This window comes from Eubalaena glacialis, chromosome 3, assembly GCF_028564815.1.
Source record: "Eubalaena glacialis isolate mEubGla1 chromosome 3, mEubGla1.1.hap2.+ XY, whole genome shotgun sequence".
NCBI classification, from domain to species: domain Eukaryota; kingdom Metazoa; phylum Chordata; class Mammalia; order Artiodactyla; family Balaenidae; genus Eubalaena; species Eubalaena glacialis.
The window spans coordinates 21,339,365-21,360,635 of NC_083718.1; the positions used below are offsets into that span (position 1 = coordinate 21,339,365).

Genomic DNA, 21,271 nt, shown 5'->3' on the forward strand with positions numbered 1-21,271 from the left:
TAACTAATAAATGAGTTGAAAATTGCATAATATAAAATCAACACACAATAATCAATTGTACATGGATGACCATGTGGTCATCCATGTACAATGCTTGGTGTCAGTCTATTTATCTCTTGTAAAAATAAAATACAGTGTGTGTGGAAAAAAAAAAAAATGTATGATCTGAGTAGTTAATGAAATACTAAACAGCTGTTTAAAAAAAAGAATAAAAGTTATTTATGAACTTGAAAAAAAAGTTATTTATGAACTTGAAAAAAAAAAAAATAATAATCAATTGTATATCTATATACTTGCAGTGAACAGTCCAAAAATGAAATTAGGAAAATAATGCCATTTACAATAGCATCAAAAACGATAAACTACTTGGGTATGAATTTTACAAAAGAGACATAAAATTATAGTCTGAAAAGTAGTATTGTTCAAGGAAATTAAAGAAGACCTAAATAAATGGAAAGACATCCTGTGTTCATGGGTTGGAAGATTTATTAAATTAATCTATAGCTTTAATGCAATTCTTATCAAAGTCCCAGCTGGCTTGTTTGCATAAATTGACAAGCTGATCCTATAATCCACATGGTAATGCAAGGGACCAGGAATAGCCAAAACAATCTTTAAAAAGAACAAATTTGGAGGATTCACACTGTTACTATAAAAAGTTATCAAAAGTTACTATAAAGCTACAGTAATTAAGACTGTGATATGGGCATAAGTATGGATATATATAGATCAATGGAAGAGAATTTAGAGTCCATAAATAAAACTTCATATATGGGCAACTGATTTTTGATAAGGGTACCAAGACAATTCAGCGGGAAAATAATAGCCTTTTCAATAAATATGTTGGAACAACTGAATACCCCCACATGCAAGATAAAGTTGAACCCCTACCTACCTCACGTGATATAAAAAAATTAACTCAAAATGAATTTTAGAAAAACAACTGTAAAACTATATAACTCTCAGAAGAAAACGTTAAGTCTAAATCTTTGTGACCTTGGAGTAGGCAAAGGTTTCTTGGATGCGACAACAAAAGCACAAGCAACAAAAGCAAAAACAAACTAAACTTCATCAAAATTAAAACCTTTTGTGACTCAAAAAACACCACTAAGAAAGTAAAAAAGATAACCCACAGAATAGAAAAAAAAAACATTTCCAAATCCTACACCTATCTGAAAAGGGACTTGTACCTAGAATATATAAAGAACTCCTATAACTCAATAATAAAATAATAAGTAATTCAATTAAAATAGGAGAAAAGGATCTGAATGCAAATTTCTCCAAAGAAGATATACAAATGGCCCACAAGAACATGAAAAGATGCTCAACATTATTAGCCTCTAGGGAAATGCAAATCAAAACCACAAGATACTACTTCACACCCAGTAGGATAGCTATATCAAAGACAGATAATGGCAAGTGTTGGGAAGGACGTGGAGAAATTAGTACCCTCCTCATACACTGCTGGTAGGAATGGAAAATGGCACAGCTGCTTTGGAAAACAGTCCAGAGGTCCCTCAAAAGTTCACAGCAACATTATTCAAAATAGCCAAAAAGTGGAAAACAACCCAAATGTCCATCACCCGATAACGGATACATAAACATGGTATATCCATACAATGGAATATTAATAAATAAAATAAATAAAAAGGAATGAAGTGCCATTACATGCTACAATGTGGGTGAACCTTTAAAAACATTAGGCTAAGTGAAAGAAGTCAGTAACAAAGAAGTCAGTCCTACATATTTTAGGACTCCATTTGTATGAACTGTCCAGAATAGACAGATCTCTAGAGACAGAAAGTAGTTTAGTGGTTGCCTAGGACAGGAGGAACTGGGGAGAGTCAAGAGTTACTGCTAATGGCTACAGCGTTGCTTTTTGGGGTGATAAAAGTGTTCTAAAATTGATTGTGGTAACGGATGCACAACTATGAATATTCCACAAACCACTGAATTTATACTTTAAGTGGGTGAACCATATTAAGAATCAGATCTCAATTCTCAATAAAGCTGTTGTTCTTTAAAAAAACATGAGATTACCACACCCAATAAATTGGGTGACATGAAAACTCTGACAATAACAAACAATGAGGAGAAGACAGACAAAAGAAAGCCCAAATCAGACTATTAGTGGAATATAAATTGGTAACCACTTTGGAAAGAGTTCAGCCTATTATACAGTAAAGCTGAAGACATACATACTCTGTGACAACAATTCTACTCCTAGAAATACACACATATGTGTTATCACTACACATGCCCAAGAATTTCAAAGCAGCGTTAATTATAATAGCCCCAAACTATTAACAACCTAAATGGCCATCAATATATAGAAGGAATAAATAAATTGCATGAATATCATACCAGGTATGGTTTTACAACAATAAAAATGAACAAACTAGAGCTAATTCAACTATATGAACACATGTTAAATGCTGAACAAAATATGCAAGGCCCCAAAAGAATATATACAGTGTGAATCCAAATATGACACTGAGATATAGGCAAAACTAAATTACAGATACATACTTGAGTGGTAAAAGTATTTAAAGAAAACAAGGGAGTAATTACCCTTAAAGTGAAGACAGTCTTCTTGAGACGCTGGGAGGAAGTGTGATTAGGCACACATGGGGAACTTTAGGGGGTCAGCCATGCTGTGCTCCTTAATCTGGGTGCAGTTACATGGATGTTTGCTTTATAATTATCCATTCTACCAGACATTTGTTTTACACACTGTTTCAGGATATATTTCACAATCTTAAAGGTTTAGAAGGAGAATCAGTCTTTCGAAAGCAACAGCTGATAGAAGCACAAAACACTTTTTGGTACCAGTTACTTTTTGGCCAAAAAAGTAGCCCCCACCCCCAAACAGGGATTGGTATTCTCTTCCCAGTGGATCCATTGAATAAGTATCAATATGAACCTGGAAATGACGTGGTAACAGGAAAGTAGGTATGAAATGATATCGAAAAAAATGGTTAAGAAAGAAAGGCAGATCCCTGAGTAAGTACAAGTTAGGCATGGATTTACCATGGAAGGGGATTCCCAGCCACCAAGTGCAGCAAAGCCAACCAGCACAGGCCACAGCAGCAAGGAAAAATCCCAAACCAGCGCTGAGCATACATTCACATGTTCCATTCTTATGAGTTGGTGATACAGAACTAGTCCTAACTTTTTATCTCATTAAACAGGCACATGAGGTTAAAGACCATCTAAAGAGCGCGACATATTATCCCATCTTTATCTCTTGTTGCTACAGAAGAGTGTCAGCTGCAGAAGGTACTGAATTATCTATCCATGGGAGTGATGGTGTAAATGCCACATTCCAACTGCTTTAATCATCATATATTTGCTTGAGTTCTACTTAAAGTGTAAGAAGAAAAGTAAACACTGACTTTAAAACTTACCTAAATCAGTATCAGCAAGCGTTTACGGCAGGCATTATGGCAAGGTTAGCAAAAGAAATAGAGGACAGATATATGACCTCAAAAGATTGATGAGTCTAGACAGGGAGATACAACACAAAACACACATGAAAAAACTCAGAATGATTAAAAAGCAAGAGGTGAAGAGCCAAATGATATAGGCTGAACATGCAGCTGATACGTTAGACTTAAGGTAAAAGAAGGCGGGGTCTAATGAGTCTTGAAGGGCAGATGGCATTCTAGAGGAGGAGAATGCACAAAGGCCTCACAATATTATCATGATGAAGACAGCATTTCAGAAGTGTCTTGGGGGAGATCAAAGATGGGAAACAGGAAGGGATTTTTGAGATTAGTGAACCCACATGCCCAGAGACCAAGGAAATACTATCACATAAGGACAGTAAGGAAACACTGCTTAACACAAATGACGTGATAAATGTCAGAACTGAGACTTGGGTGGAGGATGTGAAAATAGAAAGGAAGGGGTCAATCCTAGAGGAGTTATGGAGAAAAACTATACAAGGGAAAAAAAGTACAGAGACTCATACAGCTCCAAAGAACAGAAATTTAGGGACAGGAGAGGATGACATCACCACGGAAAGTCAGTTTGAGAAGAACACATAGTCAATTTTTGGGGTGGTCAGTAAATCAAGAAAACTGTCTGTTCTGACCTTTATACAGAAGTGAAACAACATTATCTTGCCCTACTCTTTAAACGTATTTTCCTAAGAAACAACATAATGAAACAAACTAAACTCCACTGTAAACACAGAGGAAATAATGCTTCTTATATGCAATAATGCCTGCTGAAGAAAATTTGTAACCTATCTTGGAAATCAAGTTTAAGAAAGCAGTGAATCTAAAATGGTCATGAACTTAATCTATAAATCACCTAATTGATGTCTGAAAAGTTTTTTTAAATATCAGAAATTTTATAAAGGATGATCAAGAATTTTACATCCATAGAAATGTCTGTTCTCTGTACTATCTGGATAAAGCCGGGCTTGGAAGTAGGGGAATTAGATTACTCCTCCAGACCCCTTCTGTCTCTCTGAGTCAGTCTTACTACTTATCACTCATATTCACTCACCAAGCTGAGACAATTCCATCTTCTTTTTAGACCAAATATAATACTGCAAAAGCCCTTTATAGGCCTGAATAAGGTTGATTAACACTTCCTGAGAAGATGACTTTTCACCATATCGCCATGTCTCTGCCTGGCTGAGATTTCTGTTCGCATCCTCAAGCATACCATGATGCAGAAGGTATAATGCATGTTGTAAGGAGATCTGCAACAATAAGAAAAAGCCCACCGTCATATAGGTCATTAGATAACCCTTAGTCAAAAAGCTCAGTAAATATATGATACATTCGGGCTAAGACCTTGGTAGGACACAAATGATGGAGCAATATTGTCCTCATTATCAAAAATTTCAATCTAGCAGAAAGACAAATGAAAAAATTACCATTATGTAAATGAGAACTAAATTATATAAACTTACAAACAGAAGGCAGCGTGAAAAGAACAGGGACGTTGAAGACAGAGTCCGGGCTCAAATGCTACTTTAAAGCTACGTAAACCTGAGTAAGTTACTCTCACCCTTTGTGAGTCTCCTCTTTCATATGGAACAATTATTATTAACCCTTTTGAAGGCCATTAAGGGGATTAAGTGAGATGATATTTGTATACCACCTAATACCTAGTTTAGCCCATAGCAGACAATAAATTATTTTATACATGTTATATAAACTCGGAGAAAACATCTTAATAAGGGGTGTTGAAGAATGGCACTGGTTCAAATGGAAAGTGTATGCCTGATACAGGAGAAGCAGTAAGAATAATTCCACACAGAGGGGAGGGGCAATATAGGTGTGGGAGATTAAGAGGTACAAACTATTACGTGTAAAATAAGCTACAAGGATACACTGTACAATACAGGGAATATAGCCAATATTTTACATTAACTATAAATGGAGTATAAGCTTTAAAAACTGTAGATTACTATAGTGTACACCTGTAACTTACACAGTATTATACAGCAACTATACTTCAATTTAAAGAAAAAAAAGAACAATTACACAAAGAATGAGCAGTACACGTAGGGAGGACATTAAGGAGGAGAATAATGGGAAGTACAGTTAATCACCTGAACAGAGTCAGAGTTCAAACCTTCATCTTAAACTGCTGTAATAATTTCTCAACTGGCGTCTCTAATCCTGCCCCGCTACAAGCCATCTTCCCCGTGACCGCCAAAGAAATCTCATTAGTCATTTGTGTAAAATCCTTCAATAGTTCCCATTGCCTACAGAATAAAAATCTAAGCTCCTTAGAAATGGCACACAGAGTTCAGCTTACTTCCCCTGGCTTCTCCCCACGTGATTTTTAGAGTAACTAAAGCATTAGACACAGAGCTATTAAACTCTTTATTACCCCCTGCCATGCTAGACTACTCTTTCCCCCAGTATGCACTGTGAATACCCACTAGCTTTATCAGACTCATCTCAAGCCTCATTTCCTTTCTTTTCTGACTCCCCTACTCATTCGATCCCAGCCCTTTCCAAAATTCCAGAGAGCCGACCATTTTCCACTTTGTCTTCTCACTGTACAGTACATTTCTACTATGGCACCCATAACCATTTATTCCATTTACATGCCTGTCTCCCCCTACTGCAAGAACCATGGCTAGCACATTGTCTGGAAAACAGCAGCAAGTGTTTTTAAAATTATTAACAGCAAAACATGTTTTACTGCCTATCCTAACTACCACCCTCAGACTCCAGAGTATGAAATAAGGTTCCTCTCAGGTTTGTTTACTTCAACTGAGTAGATTCTATGAGCTTAAAAGGATCTAACCAATAATTTACTTAAAACTCTACCTTCCCTCCCCAATCAAATGGCTATCCAGTTTCTCCCTGAAAGAAGAAAATGGGAGCACACAACACCAAGGCAGGCCATTCCCTTTTTCCAATTGTTCACTTACAAAATTCTTCCTAAAGTAGAACCATATGCTGCCTCCATTTAGTTTCTACTTATAATGTATGTGGTCTACCAGAAAATAAGATCATAAGGGAGAACCTGGCACATAAGAGAAGCAAAAAATTTTTCCTAAATTAATAAAATCTGAAAAGAATCCTAAACTAGGTAAAATCATTTTTCAAAATTAGAGAGCAGTGGGAATATAAAACGCTACAGCCGCTATGGGAAACATTTTGGTGACTCTTAAAAAAGTTAAACATAGAATTATACGTTCAGGGCTTCCCTGGTGGCGCAGTGGTTGAGAATCCGCCTGCCAATGCAGGGGACACAGGTTCGAGCCCTGGTCTGGGAAGATCCCACATGCCGCAGAGCAACTAAGCCCGTGAGCCACAACTACTGAGCCTGCGCGACTGGAGCCTGTGCTCCGCGACTGGAGCCTGTGCTCCGCAACAGGAGAGGCCGCGATAGTGAGAGGCCTGCACACCGCGATGAAGAGTGGCCCCCACTTGCCGCAACTGGAGAAAGCCCTCGCGCAGAAACGAAGACCCAACACAGCCATAAATAAATAAATAAATAAATAAATAAAATTAAAAACAACAACAACAAAAAGAATTATATGTTCATACATGCTTTTTATATATATATATATATGTATATAATATATATATTTGTATATATGACAAAAAATATGACCCAGCAATTCTAGTCCTAGGTATATATCCAAAGGAATTGAAAGCAGGAACTCAAACAGATACTTGCACGCCAATGTTCACTGCAGTGTTATTCACAATAGCCAAAAGGTGGAAACAACCAAACAAGAGATGAAAGGATAAACAAAATTTCATAGATACATACAATAGAATACTGTATTGTACTGAACCATAAAAAAGGGATAAAGTCTGATACATGCCAACACATGGATAAATCTTGAAAACATTATGCTAAGCGAAACAGCAAAACATAAAAGGACATATATTATACAATTCCACTTATATGAAATACCTAGAATAGGCAAATGCATAGACACAGAAAACAGATCGGAGGTTATCAGGGCCTGGGAGGAGGAGGGAATGAGGAGTTATTGCTTAATGGGTACAGAGTTTCTATTTGGGGTGATGCAAAGTTTTGGAAATACTGGTGAGGGTTACACAACAATGTGAATGTAATTAATGCCACTGAATTACACACTTAAAAATGGTTAGAATACCACATTTTATGTTATACATATTTTACAGCAATTTAAAAATATTTGGAAAATAGGAAAAGTAAAAACAAAAAACCAGAGGGTAAATATTTTAGGCTTTGCAGGCCACATGGTCTCTATCACAACTCTGCCATTGTCCTACTAAAAGCAGCTACTGACAATATGGAGATGAACGGGTGTGGCAATGTTCCAATAAAACTTTCTTTGGAGGCACTGAAAACAAATTAAAAAGCAAAGCATTTAAAAACTTTATTGAGAAAGTGCTTTTAGTCTCATATATACCAGAAAGAGGGAGATGCCATAACATTTTGGAGTGTGTCAATGCTTTTGGATAAGGCTTTTATTAAAGGAGACAGTTCCACCTAAACATCAGAAACATTGAAACATTTTCACACATTGATCAGAAGAGTCAATATTGTGAAAATGTCCTTACTACCCAAAGCAATCTGTAGATTCAATGCAATCCCTATCAAAATACCAATGGCATTTTTTACAAAAATAGAAAAAAATAATCCTACAATTCGTATGGAGCCACAAAAGACCCTGAATAGCCAAAACAACCTTGAGAAAGAACAAAGCTACAGGTATCACATTTCCTGATTTCAATCTATATTACCAGCTACAGTAATCAAAACAGGATGGTACTGGCATAAAAACAGACACACCAGACAAGTGGAACAGAACTGGGAGTCCAGAAATAAACCCATCCATATATCGTCAACTAATATTTGACAAGGGAGCCAAGAATACTCAAAGGGCAAAGGACAGTCTCTTCAATGAACGTTGTTGGGAAAACTAGATATTTACATGCAAAAGAATGAAATTGGACCCCTAACTTACACCACTCACAAAAATTAACTCAAAATGGATTAAGGACTTAAAGGTAAGATCTGAAACTATAAAACTCTTAGAAGAAAATAGAGAAAAAAATTCCTTGATATTGGTCTTGGCAATGATTTTTTAGGGTGTGACACCAAAAGCACAAGCAATAAAAGCAAGAATAAACAAGTGGGACTACATCAAACTAAAAAGCTTCTGCACAGCAAAAGAAACCATCAACAAAATGAAAATGCAGCCTACTGAACGGGAGAGAGTATCTGCAAATCAAGTATCTGATAAGGGGTTAATACCCAAAATATATAAAGAATTCATACAACTCAATAGCAAACACAACAAAAAACACATTACAATTAAAAATGGGCAGAGGGCTTGAATAGACATTTTTCCAAAGAAGATACACAAATGGCCAACAAGTACATGAAAAGGTGCTCAACATCACTGTCAGGGAAATACAAATCAAAACTACAATGAGACATCACCTCACACCTGTCAGAATGGCTAGCATCAAAAAGACAAGAGATAACAAGTGTTGGTGAGGATGTGGATAAACAGGAACCTTTGTATACTGCTGGTGTACATTCTCTTCAGAATGTAAAGTGGTCCAGCCACTATGGAGAATGGTATGGAGGTTCCTCAAACAAATTAAAAATAGATCTACCATATGATTCAGCAATCCACTTTTGCATATATATCCAAAGGTGAAATCACTATCTCGACAAGGTATCTGCACTCCCATGTTCACTGCAGCACTATTCACAAAAGCCCAGACATGGAAGCAATCTAAGTGAGCACTGATGGATGAATGGATAAGGAAAATGTTACACACACACACACACACACGATGGAATATTATTCAGCCACACAAAAGAATGAAATCTTGCCATCTGTGACTACATGGATGGGCTCTGAGGGCATTATGCTTAGTGAAATAAGTCAGACAGAAAATCGTAATATTGTATGATCCCACTTTTATGTGGAATCTAAAAACATCCGACCCATAGAAACAGAGTAAAATGCTGGCTGCCACAGGCTGAGGGGTGGAGAAAATGGGGAAATGTTGGTCAAAGGACACAAACTTTCAATCATAAGATAAGTAAGTTTGAGGATCTAATGTACAGCATGGTGACTATAGCACTGTTAACTTGAAAACTGCTATGAGGATAGAGCTTTAACGTTCTCACCATAACAACAACAAAATGGTAATTATGTGAGGGGATGGAGGCGTTAACTAACCTCATTATGGTAAACATTTGGCGATATATCCATGCATCAAATCATCACATTTTACACCTTAAACTTACATGATATATGTCAATTATATCTCAACAAAGCTGGAAACAATTTTTTTCTCAAGTATTCAAATTCCCAATTTGTTTAGCTGTTTCCCTTTTCCAAAAGCATCAATTCTCAGAGACCTCAACTGACTTAAGTAAACATATTAGAATTTGGCCCATCATCATAATGAAGCACAACTGCCATCTCTGAAGGACTGATTCTGGCAGCCAGAGATACACAAAGAGAAGATACTTTCACTCAGACAACGTGGTAGGCAACAGGAAATGGAGAAGTAAATGGTTCTCACGATGCTGCTTTCTTTCAGCTTCTCTTATTGACCCAGGTGTCTTACCCCTTTTCTCATGCTTTTTACATTATTACCTACCTCATCACTGAGACAAGCAATTTTTAGAAACGAATGCCGCAGATGTAAATTCACAAAACCCATATACTCACCTTCAAGTAATTCATGACACCAATATTTTTCATCCGGTCAGCAAAGGTATTGAAAGTCTCCACATTGCTTTTGGGATGATAATAAAGAATTTCACTTCCAAGCCTCCAAATAATCTGTCAAAACAGAAATTACTAACAAAACTGTAAAATCCTTGCCTAAACCAATATCTAAGAAAGCTATTTTTTTCTGATTACAACGTTAAAAAACCACCTATAGTTCCTTTTTCTAGACACCACTACCGTCAACATTTTACTGTACTTTACCCAGTGAAACTAATATTATATCTTATGGGATAAGAATCTTTTCTGTTGATTAAATAAAAATACCAGGTAACTATAATAGTAGTTAGTAGTCTAAAGAAGGTAAGCAGTTAAGATACATATTGAAAATAACATTTTTAACTAGTATAGCAGGAAGAATATTGTCAGAAAACTTGGGTTCTATTAATATTGGCTTCTTCACTGCTCTCAGCCTCATCTTTATTATCTACCAAATGAGAGCTATGGACTAGATGTTTCTTGAGATCCCATCAAGTTCTACAACTATTGACTATATTTAGTCTATATTTAGAGCTCCAATTTAAGAATTTTCATCAGCTATGGACAAATTTTAATAAAAATATTTTTGCCCCAGAGCACCAAAACTTTGGTGACAGAACTTGGAGCTCTTCTTTTGCATGGTCTATTCTCTTACCCCAATTTAAAGTACTTCAATAATAGTGACTTCAAAGTAAATTTAAGTGGATTTTAAATCAATTCTTTCTCTGAACATACATACTGATTGTTTTGTGTAATCATAATACTCATCTTCCCAACTCAGAAAGATCAAGATTTCATTTACAGAACACCAAATTGCAGTATTTTGATGCTTACAGAAAATGTGGAGATTATCCTATCACAGTGGTTCTTAAACGTTGTTGTATGTAAGAATTACCTGGGACGCCACTTAAAAATAAATATTCTAGGGATTCAGACTTCAGTTCAGTAGAACTGGAGTGCAGCACAAGAATCTATATTTTAAACAAAAGCCCTATGTGATTTAAACAGAGCCCAAACAAGTGTCTGGAAACCACTGATTTAATTCTTTCATTTTGTAAAACAAACTCTGGACCAAAAGAGACTGTAACTTGCCCAATGTTTTACAGATCTATATAACTTTAGTCCATTAACTAAACTTTCAATCAATGGTTAAATTTTTTTCTTTAATATTTTTTGGCTCTATTAAATATCTAACTGATGCAACGGTTACTGTAATAGTAAAAGTTACTTGAGATATTCATGTGAAGTTATTCGTGGATAAAGTGTTTACAGAATAAATTTAACAATATATGCCAGGCACTGTTTTATATCCTTGCCCTTGTGGAATTTACATTCTATTGTAGAGAGACTGACAATAACCAAGAAATATAATAATTAAATTGGCAAGTATTATGGGAAAATAATGAAGCAGGATAAAGGGATCAGGAGTGCCAGTTGGAAAGTGAAGGGGGTTGGTGTACAGTTGCAATTTTATTTTATTTATTTATTTATTTTTGGCTGTGCTGGGTCTTTGTTGCTGTGCGTGGGCTTTCTCTAGTTGCAGTGAGCGGCGGCTACTCTTCGTTGAGGTGCGCAGGCTTCTCATTGTGGTGGCTTCTCTTGTTGCGGAGCACAGGCTCTAGGCACGCGGGCTTCAGTAGCTGTGGCTCACGGGCTCTAGAGCGCAGGCTCAGTAGTTGTGGCACATGGGCTTAGCTGCTCCGCGGCACGTGGGATCTTCCCGGACCAGGGCTCGAATCCGTGTCCCCAGCATTGGCAGGCGGATTCTTAACCACTGCGCCACCAGGGAAGCCGCAGTTGCAATTTTAAATAGTCAAGGTAGGCCCCACTGAAGGTGTGACTTGAAGGAGGGTGACCATAGTGATATTTGAAGAAAGACCTTCCTAAGTAAAAGAAATAGCAAAGGCAAAGGCAATCAGGAAGGAGTATGGTTGTCCAAGAAAGAGCAAGGAGGTCAGTGAGGTTGGAGAAGGAAAAGCAAGTTGGACAGTAATAGGAGATGAGGTCAAAGGGGGAAAGGGAGTGGGCAGAGCACGGAGAACTTGCAGGCAATCAGAAGGACTCTGGCTCTTACTCTGAGTGAAATGGGAAGACACTGCAGTGTTTTCAGCAGAGGAGTGACATGATTTGACTTATGTTTTAAAAGGACTATGCTGCATCATTAATCATGAGGAAAATGCCAACCAAAGCTACAATGAGATACCACTTCACAACCACTAGGATGGCTAAAATCAAGAAGACAGACAATAATACGGTTGGCGAGAATGTAGGGATGTTGGAACCCTCGTATACTGCTGGTGGGAACGTAAAATGGTGCAGTCACTCTGGAAAACAGTCTAGTGGTTCCTTAAGAGGTTACATATATTTTATGCCCCAGCAATGCCACTCCTAGGTATACACCCAAGAGAAATTACAACAAACATCCACACAAAAACTTGTACATAAAAAAAAAAAACCTTGTATATAAATGTTCAAAGCAGCATTATTCATAGTAACCAAAAGTGGAAACTACCCAAATGTCTAAAAACTGATGAATCGATACATAAAGTGAGATAGAGCCATACACTGGAATATTATTTTGCAATAAAAAGAAATGATGCACTACTACGCTACAATATGGAAAGGCTTGAAAACATTATGTTCAGTGAAAGAATTCATTCACAAAAAGCCATATGTTATATGATTCCATTTATATGAAATGTCCAGAATAGAAAGTAGATTACTGGTTGCCAGGGGCTGGGGGTTGGAAAGGAGCGACTACAAGTGGGTACAGGGCATCTTTTGGGCAAGACGAAAAATGTTCTAAATTTAGATTGCTGTAATGGTTGCACATCTCTGTGAATATATGAAAAAACACTGAACTGCTCAATTTAAATGGGTGAGTTGTGTGGTGTGTTAATATATCTCAATAAAACCAGGTTTTTTTAAAAAAAAGGATCAGTCTGGTTATTATGCTTAAAATAGACTGCGGGGGTAGGGGAGGGCAAGAAGTCATCTAAGTGAGGTGAGAGGGACTTGAGTCCAGGTGCAGCAATGGAGGAGGTGAGAAGTACTCAGACTGCAGGGAGCGTGTTTTCAAAGTAGAGCTAACAGGATTTTCTGATGGTTTGGATATGGGGTATAAAAGAAAAAACACCCCAGAGTTTGGCCCTCGCAATTAGACACATAAAGGAAACGTCACCTGAGATGAGGAAAATTAGGCTGGACAGGGATATCAGAAGACCTAGTTTAGATATGTTACTATGATGGGACGTACCATACTAGCTGATACTAGACATCAAGAGGTGATGTTGAGTAGACAGCTGGATACAGGAATCTGGACTTGAAGAGAGATGTCAGGACCCCAGATACACAATTGGGGATCGCCAGCATGCAGACTGAATGTAAGGCTATGAAACTGAATGAGATCATCAAGAGTGAGTTCAGATAACGATAACAACTAAGGGTTAGAGTTCTTGGGTAGTCCCACGTCAGAAAGCAAAGGAGAAGAGGAGCAGTCAGAAAAGGAGACCGAGGAATGGCCAGTGAGGTAGGAGAAAAAACTGAGAGTACCGTGTCCTGGAAGCCAGACAAAGAAACTATGTCACACAGGAGGGAATGATCTACTATGTTTAATATTGCTGACAGATCAAGTTAGATGAGCACTGAGAATCTGCCACTGGATTCAGCAACACGGAGATCACTGTTGACCTTGACAAAGCAATTTGGTAGAAATGGTGATGGCTGGTGGGTAGTCTAACTGGAAAGGGTTTGGAATGGACAGGTACACACAACTCTCTCAAGGAGTTTTGCTGAAAGGCAGAATGGAGAAATGGGGCACAGCCTGTGGAAGAAGTAGGGGTCAAGAGATGATGCTAAATGGGAGAAAAAACAACATGTTTGTTTGAAGATGGGGAACGTCCTACAGAAAGGGGAAAATAAGGACACAGGGAAAGAATTATTTAAATGAATGAGTGTTGGGGAATCTGAGAATTCAGATTTAAAACTATTTTTGTCTCCTTTAAAATGATAATAGGAAAAAGAAATGTGCAAAAAAATGTCCTCATACAAGCTCTCTACCCAAAACCACTTTTAGTAGCTTTTAGTAAAATCAATCAATAGCAAAAGCTATTCTGGGTGGAGTTCAAGAGGCAGAAACTCCCAGGATTCTGTCCTATCTTCCAGCAGACTCAGACCTTACTTACCTCCGGTGCAATCTGTCTTTTGTTGCTATCTGAATCTTCCAAGATCTGAAAGTAACTGTGCATGTATCCTGCAGCTCGCTGCCACTGGTGCTTCAGCAGAGCTTCTTGGATACGACTTAAACAAGCACTTGTTGTCTGAGCAAAATCCTTCTCCTGTTTTCCTCCAGTCGCTATAAAGGTTAAAGAGGAGAGTCTTGACCCACAGTGACCCCAAATCAACAATTCAAGAAGCATTTCTGATAAGCATAGTTTTAACAAGTAGAGCAGTAGGTATTACTTAACCCAACCCATCCCCAATTCCAATGCTGGTTCCATTTGAAACAAACTCTTCCACCCATTTGAACTAGTTTTAGCAAATGAAAACAATGTCTAATTAGAAGATGTCTAATTTGACATTCTTGGGCTACCAGGATCACCAGATCCTTCAAATCTGATTCAACTGTCCTTTCATCCTTGCACTAAACAATCTGGTAAGAATCTCTTCAAGAGGGCCCCAAAAGCACAGTCCCAAGTATTTAAAATGGGTAAAAATCATCAGGGTCATCCTAGGAAAGTATGGTCTTTTTTACCTACCTATGTTCTGAAAACACCAAGAGGCGCACTTTTAGTTTTTAAGGACTGAGTTCCCAGTAACTCAATGATGTAAATGCAAATGAGATTATAATAACTGTAGACATTAGCATTTATATCTCTAAAGTACTGACAATCCTCTTGTTAAGAATATTTATGCTTAGTTACAACCCCGGTTATGAGTAACAGGTGGCATATTGCCACCTCTTCTCTTCCCACGCTACTAAAGACGCGTACAAGCCAGCAGTCTTCCATTTGGGGTACCCTCACCCCTGGGAGCACACAGAGACTAATAAGTACCATGCAAAGATAGTTTTACAGCAATCAACTTGCAGATCTTCAACTTTCTCACATACTCTTTCCTAAAATTGATCTCCTAGGAAACTGTGCCTATACACAAGGCTTCATGATCAAAATCATTATATTTTACCTTAAGGTGAAAATACAGGTGTTTAGTGTTGAGAAAGTGAATGACTCTAACACATCCATTTGCAAGTCAGGTGATTTTTAATTCTTTGCTTATCAAAATTGTAGGAGAACCTAATAATTTTTTATTTTAGATCACTATGTAATTTTTTCATAAATAATTCAGAAGGAATCCAAAGACCTGATACATTGCTATAATTAAACTCCATTCATTGCCAGCTAGTTATTTATGTGACTAAACTTTCTCAGAATTTCCACCAATTAAAACAAAATACGGTAGAATTGAAGCTAAATCTTTTACTCATTCTAGGAATACGTAATATTCATCCACAGATATAAGAACTGGAAAAAAGTGATAACCTTACCCATTTTATTGAGATAAATAAGCAATAAAAATTTACCTTTAATACTTAAAATTTAACAAAAATTGTAACACTACTTATGTTATTTTGATTAGGTGGGTACAAAAATCAATTACAATGATTTCTCAATCCAGAAGAGATTTTAATACTTAAAACCTCACAGGATATTATCAAAAATTAATTAAATGTAGATACATACTTTATGGCAAGAATAAAAGTATAAAAGAAAAAGGAACAATATAATATTTCCATCTATTAAAAGCTTTTTCATAAATACTAAATGGATGATAAAGGTATCACATCCCTATATTATTTAGATTCCACCCAATTATTTTTTTAAGTCACATGATAATTTCATTTAAAAGTGCCAATATATGCCGAAAATTATGCCTTTTGCAATTCTCAAACTTATGATACAATTTTTAGATGGTACCTTAAAACTGTGCAAGATAGTACCTAATTCTTCAGGAAAAAAAAAAGTAGAAGACTATTTCTCTCTTTTTTTTCTCCCTTTAATATTTATTTATTTATTTATTTGGCTGTGCCGGGTCTTACTAGCAGCACGCGGCATCTTCATTGCAGCACGCGGGATCTCCAGTTGCGGTGTGCCGGATCTTTTAGTTGCCGCATGCAGGATCTAATTCCCTGACCAGGGATCAAACCAGGGCCCCCTGCATTGGGAGCACAGAGTCTTAACCGCTGGACCACCAGGGAAGTCCCAAAGACTATTTCTCTTGACCAGTGCTTCTCAAACTTTTTAAATGTACATACAAATCACCTGGGGATCCTGATGTAGTCTTAGTATCCCCAGGGAGCTTATTAGAAATGCAGAATACTATGTCCCAGCCACCTCTCTGAATTAGAAGCTGCATTTAACAGGATCTACACCCAAACTCCCAGTATCAGCAGCAACACCAGGCAGCTAGGCCAAGAAAGTGACAAAATACCTCTTCCCTAAAACCTCGGTTATTCACCTAAAGGAAAACTGATCTCAGGCCAGACTCCCTTCTACCTCTCAAGTTTTCACAGCTCAAACTGGAAATCAACTTTAGACTAGGATACATAAATCCTTGGAAAATTCCCCTCCTGTCTTCCAACTGAGCCTAATTACCTCAGGAGTAGCTCTCATTTCATCCTTTGTGAGCAAAAGATAATCTTATTTGTTGCTGATAAACTTTAAGAATAACTGTCAAGGAAAATAAATTTGATGGAATGAGGTACAATAAAGAACCAGTGCCATCAACCTAATTTCTAATTTTCTTGAAATAACCTGGAAACTTGTCAGCCTGTCAGCAAATATTTTTTGAGCACTACCATAGCCAAGCACTATTCTAGGTGCTCAACATACAGCTTTATTCCAGATTCGTGCCCACCTTCAAGGTTTTTATTCTAGGGGACACACCCTTCAAAACGCCAGAAGAAATTTAAGAGAATAAAAAATAAATAATTGTTAGGCAATTGTGTTTTCCTATTATGGTTAATTACCACTACAATGTCAATATTACCTGCAACTATATTCTCATTGCAGACAGAAAGTATTTGGGGTTTAACAGACTATCTGTAATATATGAAACATGTCTAAGCATGTAAATTCTGGTCTTAAACCTACTTGTTTGTGGACTGACTCAAGCTCTCTATAGAACACTGGTGACAGACACATGCCCAGGTATGCCTTAAAACTAGCAGAAACTTTAGATTACTAGTTCCCTACAAGGGGTGAGGTAGCATCCCCTCTGAAGTACCATTCATTCAAACCTGGCTCAAACCATGTACATTAATTCAGCAAAAATAAAATGAGGAAAGAGGAAGTAAACTATTATTTTTTCAACACTCACTATGCATGAGGCTCTATGCTAGGCACTTTACATATATTATCCCTTTTTTCAATATATGTATCTCAATGTAGGCTTCGAGATCAGATAGGCCTGGATTTGACTCCTGATACTGGCATTAAGAATTTTAACTTCTTCTGAAGTTCAGTTCCCTCATCCCTAAAATGCCTAGCACGTAGATTTACTGAGGATTAATTTACTGAGATAATTAAATGAGATGATATTTAGATTAAAAAATAAAGAAATAAGAGCTAAACTCTCGGAGCCAGGGAATCTCAGTCAAGGGGAAAGAAAGCCAGGCTAAGAAAGATATATTTGTGGGCAATTAGAAAAGTGCTGGTTCAAATGTATTCCCAGGACTACACGACCCAACATGCCAACATACAGACAACTGCTTCTTTTATATATTCTGATAAGGAATTTATTCCATAGAAAAACTTGTTTATTTCTACATTAGATGAAAATAGAAGAAAATATTCCTTTCTTGAAATCTATTATAAATCAATTCTATTAGGGCTTATTTCAATGCAATTCAACAGAAATTTCTGGTATGTACTCCTCAGTGGTAGAGATCATATCTTCTTCAACTATGTATCCCCAATATTTAACCAATGCCAGGGATATAATAAATGCTCAGTAAGTATTACTGGGGGGAAAAAAAAGTGTATCTACCATAATACAGACTGTTATTAATTCAAAGGAAAAGAATTCTAAAAGAAAAAAAGAATATTTGTATTATTTCTTTTTTATTAACAGCCTAAAAAAAATCCTCATACATTCTTATTTGGAAAGTTGAACCAGCTTGGTTATCCATTTTTGTATCCATATTGAATCTTATCATCTCCTTGCGTTAGAGCTGAAATGGTTATATGTTATTTTACTTACCTATGGTTTCTATATGCTTTTGGAGCCAAGGAAGACACATTCCTGTACCAGAGGGCACACGCGGTTCCCCCTGTTCATCCTCTGTTGTGGGCCTTACCAATTCTTCACTGAAATCACTCATACCTATTCCAGACTGAGAATATCAGTTACTTTTTGTACATCTTAATCCACAGGCTTCTGAGTTATACAGAAAGACAGCCATCTTTTATCTAATAAATAGCAATGATCAACAGAATTAATTGTACCTGGTAGTTCCTTTAAAGTAAGAAATGAATTTAATTATGTCAGCAGCAGCCAAAATGAATGACCCACTAAAAAAAAAAAGACAACTGCAACTACTACTATATTTCAAGAAGATACAAATATAGATAAGATACTAACCTTTTAAGTTTAAAAAAAGTCATCTAGAGGAAGAAACATCAAAATAATGTATAATAAAACAATATGACAAATAATAACAGTAGTAGTTAACATTTATTGGGCCCTTTCTATACACCAGGGCTACAAAGTATCTAATTTAATCCTTACAGAAATCCGGAGGTAAGTGGTATTACTTTCTTCCATTTTCATGCTGAAAAAAACTGAAGGGCTCAGTGAAACTATGTAACCTGGCTCAGTGTCACAAAAAGGTGAGGACAATATTCTGGGAACTAGAACACCAAACACACTTGGCATGAACAGAGTTTGGGGTGTGCGTGGAGGAGGGGGACGGAAGGCAGATGACGGGAAAAGAATCTACAAAAACAGCCTTGTGCCAAGCTGAGTTTGGACTAAACCGTCCAGATGCTCAGGACCCCTCTCCCTCCTTCCACATATCCAATTGATTATTAGGTCCTGCTGGTACTACCTGCTAGTACTTCTCCTATCTTCTCTCTGCTCCGCAACTCTACACCACTCCCCTGGCTCGGGACACCTTCAAACTGTGTCTGGATTGCTGCATTAGCTTTCTAACTATTTACCCTGCCTCAAATTTGGATTCTCCACATCACAACCCGAATAAACCTTTCAAAATCAAATTCTGTGGTTAAGAGCACGGGTTTGAACTAACACTTGAGTTTGAACCCGACTCACACGTATTTTAAGGAGTCATTCCAGAAGAAAGTCTCCCTTCCCAAATTCTCAAAGCCTAAACTGGTCTCTTGCAGTTGTCACGGTAACCAAAGCTGCCCCACCCCTCCAGGCTCGCCCTCAGAACTCAAGGTTTCAGAGAATCAGGAGAAAATATGAGGAGAACACGGGTGAAACCTACTACAGCCATTCCCGGTCCACTGTGAACGCAGGCAATGAGATGGAAGACAACCGCGGGACTTACCTGCCTAAAGCCAGAGTTCTTCTGCGACACCAAACTCAGTCTCCAGACTCCGGACCAGCGTGAGCGAACTCTCACGGGAAGCGGAGTTAGCGACTTGAGAGCGGAAGTGTACAAAACCTGACCCCGACGCTACGGCGGAGCGCAGACGCAGCCCCGCCCCTAACTCCCGATTGGGCACTGGAGGCGCCTCGACCCGGAAGTGACCCGGAAGTGGCCGTGGGCAGCCGCCTTCCCATTGGATTGGACCCAGGTGTACATCTTAGTCTGTCTCAGCGGAAAGAAGTGGGAGACTTTAGTTGCAAATGAAGATTAATGCAACGGGAGGTCGGCTGGATGAGGGTAACAGTCCAAATAGTAGAATGTCAGTTTACTCGAGTAGTTCCCCGTACGACGACCTTTCAGTTACTGCTTGGCTTGCCGGCGCGTGCCGCGAGCCTCGGAGGCGCGGCTCGTGGCCCTAACAAGATAAATCTCTGCATAGCCTGTTAATTGCTTCCTTGAAATCTTTTTTCTTTTTCATTAAAGGTTTAGCTTTGAATTTAAATGACTCTGACTGCTCCCCCAAAATTTGGACGAGAATATCTTTTCCTTCTCAGCGGGAGTGGTTCTGTGCACCGGTCTGGAGTCACTTTTCATGAGGAACGTTGATGAACTTATGAAATAAGGGTTGAAAGTAAGATGGTTAAATGTGAAATGAGGCAAAATTGAGGGGTTCTAGGGAAGATGACCCTGGAAAAGCAGAGACTCGTTGGAACACAATATTTACAAAATTTGGGGGGTTCATCTGTGAAGGAAGAGTCAGACTTTTTTCGTAGCATCAGAGAACGGACCTCGGACTAAGTAGTGAAAGTTAAAGAGAAGCAGCTTTAAAGTCATTACAAGAGTTTTGTTCATAACTAAGGCTGCACAAATAATGGCATGGGCTCCCACAGGAGTCTTTTGAGTTTCTCCTGCCCTGAAAGTGAACCATTTGAGCAGAATCACAATATTGTACAGGTGATTAAAGGGTCTAGTGAGAATTTGTACAGGGATTCCTTAAAATGCTGAAATACTTGATTTTATGTTGTCTTCATAAATACTATGCAGTAGCTATGGGCTTGTGAGAAAAATTCTCCTGCTGCTTTTTGTGTCATAAATCCTTGGTCTCACTCAAGCCCCTGCTCTAACTCCACAGGCAAGGCTGACCTAAATGACAGTTGTGGTCCAAGAGGACACAGAAAATAATATAGCCATACTTTGATTGTGTAAAGGTTTGGTCTGGCTACATTTCTTCCCCTGCTATGAAGTATAATTTCACCAAAGCCAAACTAGAATGGATTTTATCTGGCTAGAAATTCATTCTCCCACAAAAATGGGGAAGATATTTCTGATTTACCTTAACATTATCAGACAACTGTAGACAACAGTAGACAAAAGACAAAGTTAAGAACTAACATTGATATCTTTCTGTGCTCTACCTACCTCTTTACTTTTCCATGGTACAA

The 21,271-nt window shown here is 37.7% G+C and overlaps 2 protein-coding genes across 5 annotated transcripts in view; one reads left to right on the plus strand and one right to left on the minus strand.

The window, feature by feature from the left end:
• TAF1A (TATA-box binding protein associated factor, RNA polymerase I subunit A) overlaps positions 1-19,873 on the minus strand; it is a 33,612-nt gene extending 13,739 nt beyond the window's left edge. The window contains exons 1-5 of one of the 4 annotated variants that reach the window (XM_061185332.1): positions 19,788-19,873; positions 18,476-18,598; positions 14,401-14,570; positions 10,178-10,291; positions 4,516-4,714 (exon numbers count right to left, since the gene is read on the minus strand). In XM_061185332.1, coding sequence (XP_061041315.1) covers positions 4,516-4,714; positions 10,178-10,291; positions 14,401-14,570; positions 18,476-18,596 — 604 coding nt within the window. In that variant the 5' untranslated portion in view covers positions 18,597-18,598; positions 19,788-19,873. Of the gene's footprint in view, positions 1-4,515; positions 4,715-10,177; positions 10,292-14,400; positions 14,571-18,475; positions 18,653-19,787 lie in introns of all 4 variants that reach the window. The other 3 variants (XM_061185331.1, XM_061185333.1, XM_061185334.1) reach the window with 3 other exon arrangements.
• A 167-nt stretch (positions 19,874-20,040) lies between these two features.
• Positions 20,041-21,271, plus strand: part of MIA3 (MIA SH3 domain ER export factor 3) — a 78,864-nt gene continuing 77,633 nt past the window's right edge. Inside the window, exon 1 of the mRNA XM_061187313.1 lies at positions 20,041-20,126. Within this exon, the coding sequence (XP_061043296.1) occupies positions 20,090-20,126 (37 nt within the window). The 5' untranslated portion in view covers positions 20,041-20,089. The remainder of the gene's footprint in view (positions 20,127-21,271) is intronic.